The sequence below is a fragment of the Saccostrea cucullata genome, unplaced genomic scaffold, assembly GCF_032062105.1.
Source record: "Saccostrea cucullata isolate Sc308-1 unplaced genomic scaffold, CSIRO_AGI_Scuc_v1 ctg1037, whole genome shotgun sequence".
NCBI lineage: Eukaryota > Metazoa > Mollusca > Bivalvia > Ostreida > Ostreidae > Saccostrea > Saccostrea cuccullata.
In genome coordinates this window covers 38,728-62,986 of record NW_026934157.1, presented here as the reverse complement: position 1 = coordinate 62,986, position 24,259 = coordinate 38,728, and the positions used below count along the sequence as shown (strand labels likewise).

General features: G+C 32.0%; 2 protein-coding genes across 2 annotated transcripts; one reads left to right on the top strand and one right to left on the bottom strand.

Annotated features, from left to right (window-relative positions):
* Positions 1-9,277: 9,277 nt before the first annotated feature.
* LOC134240059 (galactose-3-O-sulfotransferase 2-like) lies at positions 9,278-10,852 on the top strand. Its single transcript, XM_062722172.1, has 2 exons — positions 9,278-9,344; positions 9,775-10,852. The coding sequence occupies exons 1-2, from the start codon at positions 9,322-9,324 to the stop codon at positions 10,850-10,852; spliced, it is 1,101 nt and encodes a 366-aa protein (XP_062578156.1). The 5' UTR covers positions 9,278-9,321.
* Positions 10,853-10,981: 129 nt separating this feature from the next.
* On the bottom strand, positions 10,982-22,286 carry LOC134240056 (uncharacterized). The gene is made up of 4 exons (XM_062722167.1): positions 22,250-22,286; positions 21,385-21,516; positions 14,433-14,581; positions 10,982-11,272 (listed from the first exon to the last, which is right to left on the bottom strand). Exons 2-4 carry the CDS (start codon positions 21,480-21,482, stop codon positions 11,037-11,039), a joined length of 483 nt encoding a protein of 160 aa, XP_062578151.1. The 5' UTR covers positions 21,483-21,516; positions 22,250-22,286; the 3' UTR covers positions 10,982-11,036.
* Positions 22,287-24,259: the final 1,973 nt, after the last annotated feature.

The window sequence follows — 24,259 nt, the reverse complement described above, 5'->3', positions numbered from 1 at the left end:
AAATGTGTGTCGGATCAAAAAGTAAAATAGGAGGTGCATAATGGCAATATGTAATAAAGATTCTGTGAAAGTTTCACCAAATTTCATTGAGTGGTATGAGAGGAGTTGCGGATAAGAGATGGGTACCCAAAAGCGTAACAGACGGACGGACGGACGGACGGACGGATGGACGTACAGACAGACAGACGGACGGGCGGACATACCGATTACTATAAACCCTCCCACTTTTCAAGCGGGGGGTATAATGAATTATGATAGGGTGTTCATATTACACACAATATGTCATAAAAAATGACATCTCACCCACAAAGACACCGAAAGCGGGGGACCACAATTCCTTGAAACTGCTTCTAATAAATCAAAAGGAAAGAGAATTGAGACCCACATTTGATTTCAAGTACTTTTCAAGACACTACAACAAGAGTATTGGTTGCGTTGCTGTCTATTTCTTCTTGTATTGTTCCATGACAGAGCGGTATTCTTGAACAATTTTTTAAGCAGCATAAATAATAATTTATTATTAAACATATAAATTTTATTTGGTTAATTACAAAGCTCTTAGTTTTCACAAGGATCTGATTATTATTTCTTAATAATCCGGAGACAATTCAGAATAAAAATAATAACAGACAATGAATTTATATGAAAACATCAGTCAACATTCAACTTTGATGGAATATATATATAATCCTCCAATGCATTTATGATTTTCTTCACACTACAACTAAAGTTTTGCTAGACACTTCATTACCTGTGTCTTAAATTACAGTTTATTATGAAGACTTTATAGCAATTATTCTAAAAGGGTCAAAATTAAGAGAAACACAATATTTCAACGGGTCATAATTTCACAAATATTATGAAATCTGTTGAAGATTATATCAGCCAATAATGAGCAAAACATAAAAAAAGTGGACACTGATACTTTGTCAGAATGGATTAATAATACAAATTCACGCAGTCTTCCATAAAGCATTTGAGGGGCAGTATAAAATTCATCTATCCTTTAGTCTCCAGTGATTTAGATATGAAAAAGAACAATGGGTTCTGGTTCCAGTCAATAACAATTTTATTTTCTTTTTTTTTTTTTCGAAAAGTCCATTATTTTAATTGAATTTTTAATGAAGACAACATTTCAATTCTTATTAAAGGTCCTAAATTCAAGGAACCCCCATACTTCAACGGGCGTCGTAATTTCATAAATACGGTATTATGGATTCTATAGATGAGTACGCTAGGCGATGTGCCAGATATAAAAAAAGAAGTAGCTCTTTCAGAACGGATTAAATGTATCGCATTTATGTTACGATCGCGTATTAAAGGATTGAGTAGAATTTTGATTTATGAAAACCATCTATCCTTCTGTATTCAACAATCCAGAAGTGAAAAATCACATGATCAGAATGTACTGGTCCCTGCTGACAAAGCAGGTAACAACATTATCTTCATTTGAAACGCTCATTATATAAATTGTATTTTAGAAGACATAGGATTTTATTCTGCATGTGGTAATCCAACTTATACTCATAGTTCCCTTTCTAAAGAAGAAATTCTTCAAAATCATATGTCAGTTCTGAATATTTTTAAGATCCCAAAGAACCAAAAATAAATTTGAACTACAATATCTATATTGGATTCCGAAACTTTATAAGACTACTTACAAACAAAGATACATAGCGGGTTCCAGTAAATGCTCAACTAAGTCTCTTTCTTTACTCCTCACTATTTTTGTATCCATATGAAGCAGAATTTTTTCCAAAATCTTGTTCACAAAACGAAGAAAATACTTGCTGTGGCCTTCAACTCGACATTTAGATATATCGACGACGTATTGTCAATTAACAATGGTAATTTCCATTCTTATGTCGATACGATATATCCTAGTGAGCTTGGGATAAAATATACCACAAAGTCTAACACATCTGTTTCATAATTGGATATTTTATTTGAAAAAGGCGTTAATGGTAATCTAAAAACCAAGCTCCATGATAAAGGTGATAACTTTACGAGGGCTGTTCAATAATGTCCTGAACTCTATGGCATACAACATAGATATCATATGACATTAAGTTTGACTCTCTCATGACTAAATCTTGAATTTATATCGGTTAATGTGACCACTTTTCATCTTATTTTTTCATTGTGAGAAGCTGGAAAACAATGGCTTTTCATGACACTGCATTAAGAATGAATAGTAAACAATCAGTACACTAGAGCGGAAATAAACGCTTCATTTAAGCTGCTGTAAAACTTGATAAGAAACATAAGAATTTGTGAAATTTACAGCAACCAATGCCTGTTTTATAGAAACATGAGCAGGTGGATTTCAATGAATAATAAAGATATAATTGGCATCAAAAATAGGTACCGTCTATGGCGACAGGGACTTAAAAGAACCAATGCTCTGCTTGCCAAAATTCAATAAATTATCATTTATAATTGTTGACTGACTAAAAAACACAGAAAAATTCAATAGGCATCAATTTGAGGATAGTTCACACTATTTTGAAGAAGCATTTGACAGTTTAAAAAGCTAAGAAATCAATGGTTAACCTATCTTTTGAAAAATGAGTGAAAACAAAATCGTGTAAGAGTATCTAAATACCGGTAATTACTTTAAAAAATCAGAAATTGTAGTTATTCACGATTGTCTGAAATTCAAATAGACAATGAAACATAAACCCATTGCTTTATTACTCTCAAAACATTTTTACAATATGATGCACTTGACAAAAACAGCAAAGGTCTGAAAAGAGAAAGAATTGCAAGAGGACAAAGACAGTTTTATATGGCATGTCTTGTTGTTCAAATTTTTATTCGGAAAGGCAACTCAATTTCTTTAGGTGTCTAGAAAGCAATTTTTTTGCAAAAAAAAATCGAAAGGTTTTTGAGCTTAAGGAACTATAATCAGGAATCCACTACATTAAATTTCTTCACGACAGCGTCCAAACCAACACGCCATGAAGAGTAAAGGAGTTTTGGGGATAACAGAAAAGTAATATTTTGTCACACAATAATATTCGCCAGATCTGTTTCCCTTTGACTTGATTCATTTTCCACGCTTGAAAAAAAAACACCTTTCAGAAAGAAGAAGCAAGTCCAGGAAATCATAGGGTCTGCCATAATCCAGTATGCGAAGGGCCGTACTCAAAGATGAGCATTAAAAAAAACAATTCGAAATTTGATAAAAATGTTACGGACATGTGTTTTAGTTCAAAGAGAAATTGTAAGTTAATTTATTCAGACTAAATCATTGAAACGTGTCTTTTGCTTCTTTCCGAGCACTGAGGACATTATTTATTGAGCATCCTTCGTAACTTTACAATTGTCAACTTCCCTTACTTATGCAGCAATATACCTTCATCACCTGCATACTGAGTTATATATCTCAGTTGATTCGATACACAAGAACATGCTCTACTTATGAACAATTTCTAAAACGGGGTAAATTATTGACAAACAAGTTGATGAAACATGAATTTAAGCAGTCTCGTTTAAAGTCATCATTTGTAAGTTCTATGGTCTAAACAATGACTTTAATTGTCAGCAAATACAATTTATCATTGAGTCAAATGCTGACTGACGTTTTTCATACTAATTGTTAGTCCATTATTTTGTCCAGTAAATTGACAACGGATTTTTCCGTTATTTCCCAGTCATGACAAGGAGCACACTACGGGTATAACCAGTCGGCAGGGGATGCTCATTGCACCATGGCACCTGATCCCACCTTTGATGTTTTGGAGGTCCGTGTTTGCTCTGCTCTTCATTTGTATTGTTTTATGGACTTTTGATCTTGAATATTGTTTGTTATCTCCATTTGTTTCATTTGGAGTTTTTATTTTGCATCTAATCGTAAATATAAAACACAACCTTCTAGTTTGTTTAATAAGCTAGGACCTAGACAGTTGGAACATGGAAATATAGATACACTGTAAGCCTAGGCTGCATTTGCATTAGACGTTTTCATCTGTCGTTAATGTCTGAAAAACTATACAGTGATTCCTTTAATATATATACATGTGTATTTTCCTTTAATATCATTTCTTCAAAGACTACAGTATATAATCTGAAATATATTTTTAAAAACTTAATTTACCTAGGATAGACGTACTATCATAAAATAGGGTTCTTGATATTATATTGGTTCATATTGGCACAAGTTGGTCGTACAAATACACAAACCTGTGAGTGCATTTGTACAGCAAATGAGTGCCAATATTCACCAATATAAGTTCAATGACTCCTTTTTATGTAGTTATTTACATTTCCTCATGATTTATAATGATTATTCCAACTAAAAAACTCAAATGTATTTGCTAACAATTCATTATAACGACAATAAAGAAAAATTGGATCTTAAACAGAATTATGAAATCCCTTTAGCAGCAACTTATCTGCAAAAAATGAAACTGAACTACTCTCCAGTGCATCGTAAAGGTCTTGTTTACGAATTACTATTTTCCCGTTTCGAAGGAAACTGCCAAAGGACGACAAAATAGTTAGTGGATAAAAAAGGACAATTTTTATCCAAATATTATTTCTTTTATACTTTTTATATCGAAATAATATACTCGTTTGTATGGCACGCCAAATTCACAAAAATGAGATAATCATAGTTTAACAATTGATTAACTAGGTTTATCGACTGTAAACTATAGTTTACAAACCGTAAACTATAGTTAACGATTCGTTAAGTATAGTTTTCATCTGTAAAACTATATTTAACGGTTGTTAACTATAGTTTACGAATGTTAATTTAAGTTTATCTGTCTGTAATAAAGCGTTAACAATAGATTTTGTTGATAAACATTGATTCACGTTGGTAAACTATAGTTTACAATCGTAAACTATAGTTAAGAGTTGTTAATCATAGTTTCACAAATTGTGAAACTATATTTATCAGATCGTTTACTATAGTTAACGGTTTGTAAAATATAGTTTACAAATCGTGAAACTGTATTTATCAGATAATCTATGTTTTGCAATCGCAAATGATTGTTTTCAGTGTTAAGTATAGTTTACTGTTGTGAAACATAGATTATCGCGTTAACTATGGTTTACAGATGTGAAATATAGATTAGCGTTATTAACTATAGTTTACGGTTTGTAAACTATAGTTTACAACCGATAAACCTAGTTTATCGTTTATGAAACTATGATTATCTCATCTTTGTTAATTTGGCGTGCCATACGTTTGTATTCTTCAAAGACAACGTATAGCTACTATGTAATTTTTTTTATTCGAGACCCAGCACAGTGCCCTGTGCACATTCAAACATATTAACATCTTTATTTTTTTTTTATTTTTTTTTTTTTCAAAAAATTGAGATGAACTTAAGTATGACAAATAAAAACTTTTTTATTTGAAATTTTGAGCTAAGTGTGCCCATTGTTTTTCGAGATAAACGGTTTGTCCACGATTTTACCGGATAACGCCGTTATTTCATATACATTTTGATAATGTGTTCAACTTAATGAAAGCAAGTGATCTTTCTTTTATCTTTCTGAAGAAAACATATAACAGGTAACTAATTAATTTTCATAATATTTTTAGATACAATTTTTAAATTTGAAAACAGCGCAACGCAAACGAATGCTCAGAAAGTGCCAAAAAAAATTATCAAATGTCTTTTTTTATCTGAAAAAAAAATGAGTAGGTGAAGCAACATCAGAATAACATTGATTGTCAAAAAAACTCTAAACGTCCAAAACTTAATCATCTGTTCAGAAGAAAAACAACATCTTTCCAAGTTTTAATTTAAAAAGCAACGTTTTACAGTGCTAAACGAATGATTTTTGTTAAATGCATGCACTTCATGAGATGAAGTGAAAGAAACACAACTCTTATCTTTAATTTATGCAAAAGCAGTATACAGGATGAGTAATGCTATTACGTAGAAAAGCATTTATATCCAAATAATTTTGGCAATATTTTAAAATAAGTAATTGAAACAATAAAAATACTTTGATCCCTATTACGGAAATTAATGTCGCAGCTGTTTAGAAAAAAAAAAAAAAAAAAAGAGTATAATATAATTTTTTTCTGCAATTATAGCTGCTACGTTAATTCCTGTAATTACAAGCAAAGAAAGACAAATGGGAACTGTGAGTAGATTGAATTCTTTTCTTAAACCGTCCGACAGTGAAAACAATTTTACAAAGTAAAAAAAAAATTAAAACACTTATCAATGAGTGAATAAATGTATAAAGGGCATTTAAAGCAATAACAGTTTCATTTTCTCTAATATATATATATATATATATATATATATATATATATATATATATATATATATATATATTTTTTTTTTTTTTTTTTTTTTTTTTGATGTCATAATTTTGATGTCATAATACTTTGTAACACAATAAAGCATGTAAAAATAGTGAACAAAAACATGAAATGCAACAAATAAAAAATTGTTTATATATCAATCCTGCATGTATTTCTTAAAATGGCATAGTAATTATATAATGTAAAATAAAAATCCATTCCATATAAATATTACGTTTCAAATAATTAATATCTGATCGACTTAATATCCCTTTTACAATAAATTATTTTGAAGTCCTCATTTGTAACTATTCAATATAAAAAGTTGTGATGATGTGTCCAGCAAGGCTATATTTGTAGAGCGAAGGAAGACATAGACGCACAAGAGAATTTTCTTTTAGGTGTTATTGTATAAGCACTGAAGGGTTCTTCTCTAATTAATAATTGCGGATTTTGTGTATATTTGAAAGAATAACAGGGTTTTGATTTTAATTTGAAATATGGTTGAATACAAAACGAAACCCTTTGATAGAATTTTAACTTATTTTAAGTGTCAATTCCTTGGTAGGCAAACTGAAGTTTCCGGAAAACGTTAATAAACTTTGAGTTGCATTGTCTATAATCACATATCTGAGTCCATATTCCAGGATCAACCAATCCAGATATGGGTTATACTTGATTTTTTGCTCAAATAGATGACTTAGATCTTTCAAAGAGACGGATTAAAGGTGCAAAGATTAAGTTGATAAAGACCTAACATTTTACCTACATAAGGTAGAAGTGAACCAAAAAAAAATTGTATAAAACATTTCTTGTAAGACCGATGTCCATGACTTCGCTTACGTTTTTGTGAATTGTTTGAAAACCTCATCACATTCCCATTGTAGTCTGAATCAACCAAGAAACATTGTATAAAACATCTCCGACCAGCCAGAGGGTCTGGTAAATGGTCGCAGTTTACAGAGACAGCTGAGCGTCTGGTTGAACGAGACTAATTCCCATTTGATACTTGAAGGACTCCCAACATTACTGACTAAACCACTGCATCCATATGGAAAGGACATATCTAGTGTCATTATCCAGAGTTCCGCTCATTGTCTGCGGAAAGGTGTGCTCATTAATTGACTATAAGTATTATGGTAATTTCTTTCTAGAATGAAACCTTTCAAGGCAGATAAATGAAAGTGTTTGTAGAGAAACTGCAGGTACCAATTGATAATTTGAAATGTTTGTCCCGAGATTTATCTATTAAATGAACCAACGGTTTTACCGACCCACAAAAGATACACTCTATATTCTGCAGACAAGTTTTGCAGTTTAGATTTTCACAAGTGTTGTTATAGAAGCTCTGTACACCAAGAATATAAGTTTTAAAAAGCCTTTTATAAAATAGTTCATGTTTTCCATTTTCTTACTGAACATTTGGAAATAGATGGCATTATTACATGTAGAAAGATATTCTAGACAAAGAATCCGGCTTAAAAAATACCATTAAAGTTTGCAGGACGTAACGTTCAGATAATTTTTTTTTAATATAAATTATCTTTTAAATATGACTCAGATTGCGTATATAATGACACTATAAAGATATTAATTTCATAAATAAGATGTATGATATGGGCGAAGTCTTTTAGGATGTTCTCATTTGTTACCTTTCTGCACTCCAAACATGTGATTGACCTTAAATAAAACAGTACATGTATATAGGGATTACGTCTGGGAATAAAAGAAATTTAATCTAGTTTAAGGTTAGGTTTTTAGTTTTATAATTGAAATTATAGCAATATTTTATATTAATCTATTCTTAACAGATATAATATACAAAAACTATAAATCTAAAACTAGAGGTATTGTGAGCAATGAGCTCACTAAATGATACCTCCCCCGCCTCGCATATGGTTATAACTGATGACAAAATCCATGTTTTGCTGTGGCCGGGAAACCCAAAATATGTGTCGGATCAAAAAGTAAATTGGAGGTGCACAATGGCAATATGTAATAAAGATTCTTTGAAGGTTTCATTTAATTTCACTCAGTGGTATAATACGGTCTCATCCGAAGGACCGGTCTCCACGTACCACAGTGGGATTCCATCCCGCAACGTAAAGAGCAATATTTAAGATTTGAACTGTTTATACAATTACATTAGTTTTATATACTTTCGAAAGTTCATCTAGTTAGACTAGTACTAACCTTGGGTAAATTTACCTGTATATTTTATCTATATAATGGCACTCAAGGCCATTGAGCAGTAAGGGATCTTTTGACTTTGCCAAGTCCCTACAAAACAAAGTATGTTTAAGTTTAATTATATATATCCATAACATTTAGTCTCTATGTCAGTTTTGGAATTAAGTTAACTTCTCTAAAGAGGTATGAGTAATAAAAGCATGTTTTTGATTTGAAAATCTGCTTCCACACTTTGGTCTTCAAACAGTGAACAATACATTAGGGGTATCTCTATCTAAATGTACATATAGAAAACTTTAATGTCATAGATTTAATGTTATTGACATTATTGACATAATCTGTAACGGTTCTACTTACTGTGTTGTTAACTTCTTATTCTGTGAGTTTCCCCAAAAAGTAAGGGGGGAATAAGTATTCAAACCTGCTAAGTTTACTGACAAAGAAAATTCCAGCTATTTTAATAATACATACTGTATACTAGGTTATTTTCGCCCTTTTGAACTTGTGAACAATTTTGCCCCGCTTTAAATTCGCCCTGTCATAGTTCTGTTTAAGAAATTATGCAGTGTAATTTGAATTCGCCCCGTTTTCAATTCGCCCAATCAAGGAGAGGGCGAAATTTCCCTGTATACAGGAACAATCTATGTTCCTTAAGAAGTGATCGATTGTTTGTTATTCTTTACCACCTCTTTTCTTCTTGAGTGGTTGTACGACATTACTGGTCGTATAAACATTCAAAATTGATAACCTTTTCATAGACAAGATAAAAATTTGATATTAATAACTTCGTAAACTATTTTCACCTGTATACCCCTTTAACACCTGTCAGGACAAACGTGCGTTGAAACAAACGAAATATGCAAGGTAAAATTCGAATCAGGTAAGACAACATATGCATACTAATATCGTAATAATCTCAAATAAGATGTATAAATTTTAATTCCAACAGAATATGATGATTATTTCTTTACTCTGACTTGCATATATACAATATTATCAAATTTTGCAAGGATTATACAAAGCCATATAGTTCTTTGAATTTTGCATTTAAAAAATGATTATAGCTTGCTTTTAATGATTTACAATGTTACACTATCAATTAGCAAATATTTGAAGAAAAAAAAATGTATTTTTACATGTCAAAGGTCTTTTCTCCGTAATGTATTTTTTAAATAGTTTCATTCATAAATAATAAAATTTTGTTTTGATGCTGTACAATGTATCAAATAATTTAACGAAGTTTTGAAAGACTTAAGCTTGTATTTTGCACTTCCAAAGTCCTTTTCCTTGATGTTTTTTTTTTCTTGCAGGCGATTTGTGATTGCTTTAGTTTTAATACTAATTTTCGCATCATACCAGCGGTTAAATAGTAACTTTATAATCAGTTCCTTTGATAGAAGAGGAGAATTTGAAGCAATAGTATTTTTGAAAACTCATAAGACAGGGGGATCCACAATCGTAAATATTCTTCAGCGTTTTGGAGAACGCCACAACTTGAGCATTGCTTTGCCAAAGAAAACCTATGGCGAACTTCGATACAATTATTTTGGTGATGTCGGTGAAACATTGACACGTGATCACATCTTTGATCCGCATGGAAACACTTCTTTTAATATTCTTTGCAATCATGTTATCTACAACAGAACTGCCTTTAGGAAAATTTTCAAACGAAAAACATTTTATTTTACAATTCTCCGTGAACCACTGTCAAATTTTTTGTCAGCTATAAATTATTATGGTTTAACGGACGGATATATAAGAAAAATGTTGAATGAAAACATTTCTAGACCTATAACAAACTTTTTCAAAAATCCTCGTCGTTATGAGCCATATAATTTGTACCATTCATTCACTAACAATCGCCAGCTATTAGACTTGGGATTTTCTCCAAGGGAAAACCCACGAGATCTCATTTCCATCAAAACATTTATCAAAGCTATAAATAATGATTTTCACTTTGTGATGATCATGGAATATTTCGACCAATCATTGATTTTAATAAAGAGAATATTAAGATGGACTTTTAAAGACATCTTATACATGAGACAGAATAAAGGACGTGGAATGTTAGCTACAAATATCACAGAAGAAGAAAAACAAAAGGTGTACCAGTGGAATAGGGGAGATTTAATGTTATATTCCTTCTTTCTGGAAAAACTGAAAGATAAAATAAAAGCAGAAGGACAAAGTCTAGAGAAAGAGGTTTTGACCTTTAAAGACATTCTACAAAAGGTGTGGGAATTTTGTGAGCAAGATGAACAAGTGTTACCATTTACAGTAAGGAAGACACCTTGGGATTCAGGATTTGTGCTTACATATCAAGAATGCACTTTTCTTCGTCTTAATGAACTACAGTATCTCGAGAGACTTTATGCTGTAATTAAATAAAACAAAATATTATGCGCTTTTCTTTTTCTTCTAACGAGAGTAATCAACAAAATTGTTTATGATTTATTGACAAAAACATTTCAGATTTATCAATATATGAATTATTTTACAACAAACCTATGTGTTTGATTCAAAATATTAATGAACACTTTACATTGAATTAATTAATAAGAAATTTATAACGCTACAGTATCCCCATTTTCTTCAATCCAAGTATCGTATCACTTTTCAACACTTTCCCGTGAGATATAAAGCAATCATCGTCTACGAACAATTTGGTCTCTGGGCATCCCTGAGACGGAAAAGAGTTTAATTGCTCACAAGGTATTTTTAGTGTGTCTAATGTAGGCTTGTCATCGTCTGCTGATGTCGTCTCGTCGTCTGCATGAGTTGTGGGTAAACTTAAAGCGGTGACAGCATCTGAAAGTAGCATGGAATAGTAGATGTATGCATTTTAGCTACATTATCTCTAAAATAAAAATAAATCAGTCTTAAGTACAATCTAATGAAATTACCATTTCTACTTAATAAGGATGGAAATTGAATATAGAAATATCAATTTGTAAATGACAAAATGTTTCAAACGTATACATGTTGCCTGTAAAATGGTATTCCTGTATTTAAGCATATCCGTACTTTCCAGATAAAAAAAATTACGGGTGAAGATATTTATTCAAAAATCATGTAAAAATGAAAAAAAAAATCAATTAAATATATTAAATTTTTGAAATACATAAAAGGCATACAAGAAAATTTATCAAAAGGATTCTTGACTGACGCATATGATTTATGTAATTGAACATGAAATAAAAAATATTGCAGAGTCTGGTACATCATTTTCATGTTAGGATATTTTACCAGAAAAAGACGTTAATGTTAACATAACTGCAAAACTTTTTTACAAACGTGATGATTTTAGGTTTTTCGATCGACAAGTACCCTTAATTATACAGCAAAATACCCTTATCACCTGCACATGAGGTTTATATCTCATTGTTGTTTCGCATTAAAAAAAATGTTCTCCGTACGATCAGTATCTATTCACAAACAAGTGGATGAAACAAGAATATGAGTAGTCTCGTTAAGGTCATACGCAACGTATGTTTAACTTTACTGGGTTCTTCCCTGGAGTTGAAGAGTTCCACTAAATGAAGGACCTGTGTGCAATACTTTTAATGTCTATACATGGATTTCTACCCCTCTTCTAAAACAAATTTTGATTGAAAAATGTCTTGAATTTATGTTTCGTAATTTTTGTACATTTTTCATTGAATAAGGCAAAAATTTTCATAATTTGATAACTTTTTAAAACCCCTGGTAACGCATGCTGATTTTTTGTCTAAGAACTTGTAATGGTATTATAAGTTTCAATTTAGAATATCTTCAAAAATTATCAGTAGGTAAGGTACCTTGCTTATGTCCTTAAAATTCATAATCTCCCAAATAATATGTCTAATACAATGACCTTGTCAGCAAGTACAATCTATCAGTAGACGTGTGTTGATTAACGCCATTCATTCTTATTGTTTGGTAATTTTTTTGTACACTTGAGTTTTCTAATTTTTCAGTTTTTCCGATCAGGACAAGGAGTCCTCTTGCAAGGATTTTGAATGCACTTCACTGTAGAGCTTCAATACAGCTTGTTATGTCCATATTGCATGTACTGGTACCTACCACGTACATAAGGAACAAAATAACAAACGTTTAAGAATTCTTTGACATTTTTTGTTAGATAGCGGTCATATTAGTCTGCAAAATACACCATCAAATAACATTTTCTGCTATAACTTTAACTTTACCGAGTTGGTAATGTGAAAAAGGTGAAGATATCCAACTGTGATCAATCTTTTTAAAACTCAATAACATTTCAAATCAATAAACAAGTTCAATTTTTGGCAATTACAGAGGTATGATGATCATTCAGGTGCCTTGGAGGGGCAAGACCCCATGTATTGATCACGTGGGAAGAATATTCAATTTAGCTGAATTCAATATAAAATCAAAGATTATATTTGCTAACAAATCCATCATAATGACCATATAACTATTGAAATGCTACCAAGACCAAAACATTTTATGAAATTAAAGTGAACTTTTGCTTCGATCGTTTAAGTATGCAAGTCTACTGAATTTTTTATCTCTAATATTGTAGCAAAATTTCATTTGAATCTTGCTTTTGTTCTACGTGTTGAAATTCTTAACACATAATTCTCCACTGTACTGCAGATCCTGTGTATATCTGATTCAAATCTGAATTTTTAAATTTTAAGTGATGAGCATTATAGAATGACATGTACTGCAGGACAGTGACTAGTTAAGAACACTCTCTTTGTTATTATTTTTAAATAACGAAACATTTTATATATGTTAATGCTGAGTGCAATATATGCATGTTGACGGAGTCAAAACGTGATAACGTAATAAGTATATACTTATTAGATTCTTATTTCTAAAACCCTGATGTAAGAATGATATACTGCAATAAAATATACAATGAATTTATCTCAGAATTAATTGATGGACTTTTAAATGCAAAATTACATTATTTTTAAATACTTGACAAACAAAATAGGGGGAAAATACGTGCTGAATGAAAACCTTTCTTTATATGTGCTCTGTTCTCGGTTAAAAACGTTATCAATGAAACATGACTAAATTTTCCGCCAAGATTAAAAAAGAATAAAAATGAAAATCTGTAAATTACACGCCTTTATTATCTCGATATTCCTTGATCATCTAATTCAAATTGCAAACCACATTCCCTCTATTGGAAGCTTTCTCCAAGATTGATTCTTATTTTGATATTATTCTCAGGGAGAGACGCCTGTAATAGTTTTCAATAGCCCCCATTAGCTCCTTATTTAACAGGAATCCTCAGCAGCGACCTGAGTTTATTTCTTCTTCTGATGATGGATGTTGTCTCTTTTCCATTTTGTCAGATACCAAATTAGAGATAAATGGCACAATTTCAACTGTTACTGACACAAGCGTGTAGGACATATAATTGAGGATATTGTTCAGGACTTCTGAAGATTCTCGCGAGAATCCCCTCATCGGCAGTGGTATTGAAAGTTTTCCAATTTGGTTGAATTATTTAAGGGAACATTCAAGGAAAACAGACACAAAGAACCGATTTTTCCGTAGATTTTTTTAAATGAAGAAAGTTGCTTGAAATTCTGCTGAATTGGGGGTTGACTTATGATCGGTATTATCTGTTTGATGTTTGATTTCATAAAATTCAGATAATTATTAGCTTTATTTGAAATTAAGCGTCAGTTGTAGAAATACTGAAAAAGATGCGTGTCCACCTGAGTGTGTGCAGATATTTTGCAGCGGAAGTAAATGCTTTTTATATGTATGGCATGAGTAGTAATATTATAGTAATACATGTTATGTCTAATTAATATAAGTATACATGTAGCATTTAATAAAGTGTTAATAGGATTTAGTAAGATTTTCAAGGAACTATAATTATTTTCTTTAACTAGCGCCTTGTATTAAACAGATATTTATTGTCATTTACATGTACTTCAAAATAAAAAAAAAAACATTTAATTTCATTCTGCTGATCTTGACTCACCATCGTCAAAGTAGGTTATTTTTATCTCCGTCCTTGGTTGTCTTCTAGTATTGTAACATCCAGACGCCCTTGTGATGCAATAAATAACTAACGTCACACCCATGACGCAGAAAAATACACCGACTGCTAATCCCACAACGTCGACCTCACTGGAAAAGAAACAAATATAATTCTTCTTTCCTTACTCATTTTCCTCACTTTTTAGAATATTTTACTGAACAATTTTTAACATAAACGCATTATTTCCCTTTGTCAATGATAATGAATGATAGTTAACCCGTGTAAAAATCATTTTTACGTTCAATTTACATACTCCTTTTTTCCCTGGTACCTACCATATTCTTCACCAAGACATCTAAACCTATTCGTTTTTAGACTATAGTAAATGTTTTCACTGGCAACTATTTAAATAATAGTTAATTTCTTTTTTCTAAAATCTCGATTTCGTAACAAAGAAAAGAATAAATATAGTGTAAGATGCAATATGAAGATAACGCCCAGTATCAAGCTTAAAAGTCCATTGAAAAGATACAGGTTGGTAGCAAAGCAAATACAGAGATTTAAGAACATTAGAGATTGGATCAGCTATGTGTTGTGGGGAAAATGCATCTCTATTTCACAGGCAATATCTGTGCTCCTTGTCATGATCGGACAAAGAAATAAATTCCATTGACAGTTCAGTGTGCAAATAATGACTTAACAATATGTATGAAATCGTCTTGTTCATTCGACTTAACAATAGATTGTATTTCCTGCCATTGTATCAAACACAGAATTTACGACATGTTGACTTTAATTCAAAGTCCATTTTCACTAATTTGTTTGTCAATGCTTGTCTCGTTTCTTAATGTTTGACATGTCAATGTTTATCGAATCAACTTAGGATATAGAATATATAAACAGGTGATATTATTGCATTGCTACATGAAAATTTTGTCGTCACGTTTTTAATTTTTTTTAAAATTTTACGTTACCGTTCAAAGTTCTGCAGAAATAATTCCCAACTCACTTATATTCTGATTACAGAAATAGAGTCAATAATACATAAATCTGCTTCATATTTATACATTTACTTGAAAAAGACGTTAATGGCAATTTACCAACCAAGGTTTAAGAAAAACTTTATGATTTTAACTGTTCAATCGTCAACTTCCCTTACTTATGCAGCAATATATTTCATCACCAGCATACGGTGTTTATATCTTTTAGTTGATTTGATACGCAAGAGCATTCTCTAGATATGAACAATTTTTAAAACGAGGTAAATTACTGACAAACAGTTTGCTGAAACAAGAATATCAAAGTCATCATTTCGTAAGTTCTAAGGTCGATACAATGACCTTGTCAGCAAATACAATTTATCCATGAGTCCAATGCTGACTGACGTTTTTCATACAAATTGTTAGTCCATTATTTATACACTGAATTGACGACGGATTTTTCCGTTATTTCCTGATCATGACAAGGAGCACACTGCGGGTCTGACTGGTCGACATGGGATGCTCACTCCTCTATGGCACCTGATCCTAAATATGATGTTTTGGAGCAATATTGTTTTCTTTCATGGACTTTTGAGCTTAAATAATGTTCGTTATATCCATATACTAGTTTAATGTAATTCAAGGAATAATTTATTTTAATAAATTTTATAAGAACAAGAAATCCTCTTCAGAGCTGATCCTACCAATATATTACATTATCAGTGAATAACTTTTAAAGAAATCAGTTGGTAAGAATTGCTACATAAAGACATTTTAGATTTATATGTAGAATCAAATGATGTCTTGCTTTAATCCATACAAAAATACATTTTGTTCAGTATAATATATTTTATAAAAATATACTATTGAAATCCGTTGCACATTTATGTCTTTCTTACGCAAGTGCTATGTAATATCCTTTTTAGAAATTACTAATCTCAACCTTATGTCGGGTGATTCCAATTTTAAAAACTTTGTAAAATCAATTTCAAAGTTGACATTTTAAATATTAATCTTGGAACTTCAGCTTTAAAATTCGGTTTTCTTCTAAAATATTAATATGAAAATTTTAACCACAGGTTTGTAAAATATTCACAAATAATATGTTTTATTTTGAAATTCATGAATAATTTTTATTCTAAAAAATTACAATGTCTTATTTGCAAATAAAACATTTTTTTTTGTCTTAAAAAATTTATATTAAATAATTAAAAGCTCTAGATCTTATGGGCCTTTCAATGCTGAAACCATAACATATACTAACAAGAGGCCCATGGGCCACATCGCTCACCTGAGCACTAAGGGTAGGAAAAAGTAGAAAATGGCTTTTTATTGTAAAGTTTAAATTCAAAATATATGACCAGTCATGGATTTGCTATTTTTTAGAAAATGATTTTTAAAGAATTTTCCTATATATATCTTTAAAAACTTTGGTCGGCCATTTTGGCCCCTTTCTACCCCTGGGGGTCATGATTTGAACAAATTTGAATCTACACTACTAGAGCATGCTTCCATATAAATATGATGAATTATGGCTATGTCATTCTTGGGAAGAAGATTTTTAAAGAATTTTCCTATATATTTCTATGTAAAACTTTTGTCGGCCATTTTGGCCCCGCCCTACCCCCGGGGGTCATGATTTGAACAAACTTGAATCTACACTACCTGAGCATGCTTCCAGATAAATATGATGAATTGTGGCTTTGTCATTCTTAAGAAGAAGATTTTTAAAGAATTTTCCTATATATTTCTATGTAAAACTTTGGTGATTTTGGCCCCGCCCTATTTTAAACTTTGAACAAAATTGAATCTACACAACCTGAGGATGTTTCTTCATAAGTTTCGTCTTTCCTGGCACAGTGGTTCTTGACAAGAAGACTTTCAAAATATGCCACCAAATTTTCATTTATTCCCAATTATCTCCCCTTGAATGAGGGCGTGGCCCTTCATTTGAACAAACTTGGATCCCCTTCACCCAAGGATACTTTGTGCCAAGTTTGGCTGAAATTGGCCCAGTGGTTCTTGAGAAGAAGATGAAAATGTGAAAAGTTTACGACGACAACAACGACGACGACAACAACGACGACAGACAACGGACACATTTTGATCAGAAAAGCTCGATACACCCCAAAAGTGAAAATCGAAAATTCTCATTATCTTCAATGTCTTTCCCGTGCAACTGTCAGAGTCTTATCTCTCATTTGCATAGGATTCATCTGAGTGTTTATCTTTTAAACCCTGGCTATATTGGGCATGGGTAACCATGCCAAAATATTAGTCATATGCGCATGCGCCAGTGAGAGGAACACATCAGTAAGTTGACCGGCTCAAAAAACCAAATTGCGGAATTGTTTTCTTTCATTTTTCGTGTGAATGTTATGATTATAAAAGTCTAATGTATAAATGATGGTTTTTGTGGTAGTAAGGTGGCGATTTAAGAGATGGCAGGACGAATAACCCGCTCGTAACATGACTTTGTTTCGCGTTAACGTCATCGTCACGGTTGATTGAAAACCATTCCAGGCCCTCTCTGACAACGGATAACAAGTTTTATGGGGGGAAATTTACAAGAAACTGCTTAGTTAACCGTTGTTGCATTTTTCTATTAATTAGGCAATTCGAAAACAAGACCCCATGGAACTTCCGCAAACTATCAAGAATGCAAGAAATTCATTTCGTCCGTAAATGTTGTGAAACAATGTGAATACCTCAGGTGCATCAAATGGTGCAGAAAGATTTGTTGACAAACTCGTCGTAATCAAATTGCACGTGTTTTTGGGCTTTTTAACGTTTTCCCTACGTGACGTCATACATTTTATGGTTGAGTAATTCTGAACACTGATTTTGGTGCAATGTAACTAAATTTCTCATCTGACCAATTTTCGTAATTTTCGGTCATGCGGTCAAATTTTTTTTCGAATATTATGCTACCCTGCGTTTCTTTTTCCTTTCGGTGTAATTGGGATGTTTTAAAGATCTATAAAATAGAAGTTTTCCTTGTTCTTTGAGTTTGACTAACTTTATCTTTGCGAAAATTTTTGAAAGGATGATTTTAGGGCTTTTGTATATCGCACCTATATCTTATCTTTCTTTTGGTTTTCAATCTTTTTGACTCTCTGACCTTGTTGTTTGAGTTTGTCATGCATTTCAAATAAAAGTTTCAAAAAAAAAAATTCGATTATGATTTTTGATAAGACTTAATTACCTTCTTTAAGTCGTGTATTTCTTAAGACAAGGTCTCTCTTTTGGTTAGACTATTTTAATATTTATTTACATTCTTCACGTTTGAGAATTACATATTTTTGAAAATCTTCAGCTCGATCTTATTTTTCTGACTGCTAAGTATATTTCAGTTGTGCATTCCTTGTGATAAGGTCCATGTTTATGTACCTGGATGTTTTTAAACTCTTGACCTTGATTTTGGTGTTTGACACTCATTTGAAACTTCATCCTTGGTCTTGAGCTGCCATATGGAGGCATCAGCGATTCGCAAACACGTCTTGTTTTCTTTGCAAATCGCCTATTGTTAGATAGATTGTATGTTGTTTTATGTCCCATTCGAGAATTTTTCTCTCATCTAGAGACGTCACCATATACCGGTAAAGGGCTTCATATTTTTATCTTTACTTGGCACTCAGGGCCATTTTGCTGTGGATTTTAAGGTCTCATCAGAAGGATCCGCAATTTTTACTGCAAAGTGCCGAGGGCATAGCGCAGGAACAGTTGCTGCACATATTTTATCGACTTAGTCGCAGCCGAGATTCGAAATCGCGACCTCGCAATCACGGAGCGAGCGCTCTACCTATAACGGTAGCACAGGTTAGAGCGTTTGATTTAGAGTTGCAGAGTAAAGCGCTTGATCCTTACGCCGCCGGGTTCGAATCCCGCTGTGGGACATAGAAAACGCTCCCTCGGATGAGACTGTTAACCCGAGGTCCCATATCGCAGTAGGTGCAAACAAACAAACTTTTTTTGCAATTAAAATATGAGAATTTCATACCCAACTACTGCATGTTCATTTTGTAGTGTTATAAATCCTTTTTACATGCTCTTAATGTTTTATCAATTCAAAGATGGCTCCACCCATGCAAAGCCAATCTTCTTGCTCATGTGAAAAAGAAATCGAAAGTAGGATATGCAGGAAACAACGAGACAAAGACATTTGTACCATTAAATTTTTTTTCGATATTTCAGCATCATAATCATATCTTTCCCTTCAAAAGCACCTGAGCCTTCCATAAAAACTTATTATTTTCATTTGAAAGCTGTGTCTAAAGTCATTTCATCACTTCAAATCAATCATTTATATCGCTGTTTTACGTATATTAAATCTTAATAGAACAAAACAGAGAGAAAAGAGATATAATTTCCTACAAGCAAATGCACTCTCGGTATATGAAGTCTTTTTATTGGTGAAGGTTGACTATTTCGCATTACTTGACAGAAAAGATAGGATGTCCACAAATATAAGACTGATTGTCAGGACCGATAAAGATCAGGGGAAATAAACTTCTGGAGTTTTATAGACTGTCGTCACACATAGAGGTATTTCATTAACACCGAAAGTTCCTCCATTACAGGCTGTCCATTAAGAATGATCTATGGGATTCAGACCAAGCAGCTTTTAAAGTACATATTTTAGGAGAGGTGTTTTATTATTTGGACGGATAATTTGCATGATTTGATGTATACATGTTTTCGATCGAGCTTGCCGCCAAGAGCTGAGAATCGAACATGCAGTTGCCTACGTTACATGTGTATCAACACAATGCCTTCTTGTTCATGCAATGCTCAATCAATTGCGCCAAGTTATATGTACAAAAGTAATGAATAAGATCATACTGTTAACAAAGTTAACATAATCTAGCACTCTCAAAATTCAATCTAATTAAAATTAGATTGCTCAAAACTGCATGAGAGCAATATTCCTCATCATCATGAAAATTAGGGCACTTGAGTTTTATGAACGTATTGGCTGTACATAACAAATCATGCATTCGGTCCGAGTACATGAATTCGTGGAGAAAAAAGTAGCACAAAATATGATTACCGCTATTGCGATGGACTTGTATATATATATATATATATATATATATATATATATATATATATATATATATATATATATATATATATATATATATATATATATATATTTTTACCAAAACCTCTGCTCTCTCTCTCTCTCTCCTTGCCCTTATGGCGCAGCGGATTAAACAGCTGATCATTACCTCATGGGTGCGAATCCACTGTGGGACGCGGAAGAACGGTCCCTCTAATGTGACCGTAATATTAAACCGAGATTCCGTGTCGCAGTACTATAGTAGGTGTTAGCACGAAAAAGATCCTTCACCGCTGAATGGCCCCGTTTGTCGAGTATAGGTATAAGCTGCAGCCCACCACCGGCAAGCGTTCGTGTTTCCATCGTGTCCATATCAGTATATAATTCTCAAGAGGGACGTTAAACAACAAACCAACAAAAAACCATACTCTCTCTTTTTGTTGTAATCTCTAGTCTTTTAATGTTTTTTTTTATTTTTCAATTTTATTTCAATAATATATTAACAAAAAAGTGGAGGTAATACCTCCTCGGAGGCCCTCCTAAATATATCATCACCTGGGGTGCCAGGAGCTCCCTGGATCAGATAGAAAGAATCAGCTATAATTTAATATTTGATATACATGTACATATACTTAGATGTCCACACTTCAATAAAATAGAACCATTGGACCATAGAACCATTGGAAAAATACAGTTATATGTATAGATAGATAATATAATATTCGTACATTATATAATATTTTCATGTACATATAGCATTAAGAAAAAAAACAGATTCAATTTCATAAGAAATAATCGTAGGGGGACACCAACACACAAGAGTCCACATTACCCCCTACGAAAGTATACCCCAAAGGCCCTGTTAATGTTAAGGAGGAATTACAGCTAACAATTCAAAATTCCTACTTACTTTTTCTTTGGTATGGAGGAGAATGACTTGTAAAACAAATATGGCGTTGTGGATTCAGGCAAAAAATCCTCATTTAGATCGGATGTAGTGGAATTCATCTGTTCTCATTACACAGCCAGAAAACCATCTCCTCTACCAAATATAAAGGTGTCTTGTAATTTCAACTGTGTTATTGATCAAGATGGACAATAATAGCATTCGTTAAAACGTTTGTAGAAACAAAGAGGTGACTCCCTGCAGCGTGGGGCACCCATCTGTTCAATATTTACCAAGTTTATCATGCAATTTGTGAAAAGGCATTAATGTGTTTATATTGTTTGAACAAATTACGTAAGGCTAGCGATCAGGATTAGTTAAACAAGATTTCCAAAGTGTTTCTACCTCTATAAATGATTTAATTTAGGAGGTTGAAAATCTTTGAAAAACGTCACAGTGTGTATTAACAGAAAAAACCTATATAAATAGGTCAGAAATAATTACATTTGAAAGATTTCTTATACTTCCAGAGATCAACAATTTTCATAATTTTTTCATAAGATAATAAATTTCTTCTAAAGTTATTTTTTATCATGTACCTGTGTACAGCAAATAATGAACATGAAATGAAATACACTAAAAAATATCTTGAAAACTTGCAAGTAAGATTACTAAAAACTTTTTTGCGGGAAGACATTTTTAGAGCATTATACTTATGGTGAGTTTATATGTTAAACTTAGAAAATGAAATAACAGATGAATAATACAATAGATCAAATGAATAAATACACAGTGATACAAAAATTGAACTTAAAATCTCTTGAATTTCAACTTTTACATTTAATTAATATTTGATCTTTACATCGAATGAAGATCAGAAGTAACTCACCCCTTCCCGTGGTTTTCAATGAAAAAAGTCACAAAATGGAAGTCATAAAAATCACTTTCGTCACGAGATTTTTATTGATTTCTTTGTCTGTATTTCAGAGGACTCCTATTCGTATAAATTTCTCTGTCACTTCTCTTAGAAACAGATAACCTCATACTCATTATATACTTTAAGGACGGTGGAACAGTTTATATGTGCAAATCATCAAATGAATAATGAATTTAAATTTTGTGTTTAAAACATGTGTACTTTTAGCATCAAATGTTTTGCGGGTCTTCCTTACATTAATTGTAAATGTTGTAGGAAACGCACGTATGCCAAAAAAATTGTACTTTTTAAATGGTCACTGCAAAAGCCATTGAACACTGATATGACACCACCAACAGTGTATGAGTATAGTTACAAAAGAATTACATCGATATATCAATCGTCGGTATTTGCTCTTACATTGATAAATGAAAGTTATTTCTCGAAGAAAAAGTAATGAACGTGGCACTTCAAAATAGATAAATAGTATTTTCTATAAGAAGCGTACGATATCCTTCTATGAGTATAACGATAGAAAGTCATTATCCTTCGAATTCACGTCCCCATGTTACTCTTCTTTGAAATGCAACATGTCTTCAGAAAATTGTTCAAAGTTTGAATGGACATCGATTAAATGTCTTTCTCCACTCAAAAGCAGCATATTTGATATGAAAATTAACCACTGTCTCTATTATACAGGCTTCTGGCTAAATATAAGCAATGCCATCAATCACAGCCTATAGTTCATCATTTCCCCCTTAACGTGCCATAAATGATTCTAATTGTAAGGGAATTGTTTTATTTATTCACGTGACATCATTGAGGTACAAGGGTCTTTTGTCCTTTACTCTGCTACCTTTGAGGGCTTCCTATGCGATTCACGACTTCTGTTGACTTCTATTTAATACCTTACATGTACGTCCTTTCAAATTCTATGTAACAATTTCGTTCTACATGGATGTAGATCAGTTTGTGCCTGTCAAAGGTCTTGCAAATTGAAACTCGAACAAATCTCTTCACTGGAAAGAAATAACCTAACTAATAAATTTAGCCCGTTGTACGACATTCAACTGATATTAATTACAGTAGACACCATTGTTACAACACACTTTGAAAAATTACGCACTTTGAAAAAATAAAATGTCTTTTCAAAGTGCGTTAATATCGACCATATTAACGCTTTGAAAAAAAAAACTGTATGGCCTGGCCAATATTCTTGAAGATCTTAGGTATGATAAATAATTGAACCTCTTGGATAACTTTTAGGTGATAAGGTCACTTCAGGATGTGAAAGTGAGCGATTTTGATTTTTCCATACATTAAAAATTCTTCCTCTCTTAAATGTTTTACTGTACTTATTTTTCTCTAGTTTGCATGCATTTAATGTAAATTAAAATTTATTGAAAGCTAAGCTTTCAACGTCACACCAGTTATGCAAATATATATAAATTTCGGTGTTGCATAGGCATCGGTACCAGGGGAAGGAGGAGTGCTAGTCACACAAATGTTTTGCAAAGATATATATAATATAGGCATTAAAAATCGGTACTTACCCGGGGGTGTCCACTTTCAATTTGGTACCGACGGCTTTGTATAAGAAAAAAAGAGTTGGGCTGAGAAACCTTCTATGTACTCTTCTCCTTCTTCTCAATAAGGGTAAACTAAAACATGTAAATTAAATTGTTTTTCGAAAGATATAATTATTACAAATTGATTAACTAAGTCTAGAATTTTTGTTTTATGCATATTTTTTCAAAGTGCGTTAAATGTCCACATGGTAAAAAATGTTGATGTACACTCATAACGCATTTTCAAAGTGCGTTGAGTGTGTCCCAAATTTAACGCACTTTGAATTTTTTTTTCAAAGTGCGTTGCCACACATCATTAAAGTCGGATTATGCGCTATTTCAAAATTATTTTCGTTGATGTTTGACTTTTGAGGAAGGACAAAAAAATATAACATTCATATTTAAAATCTCACAA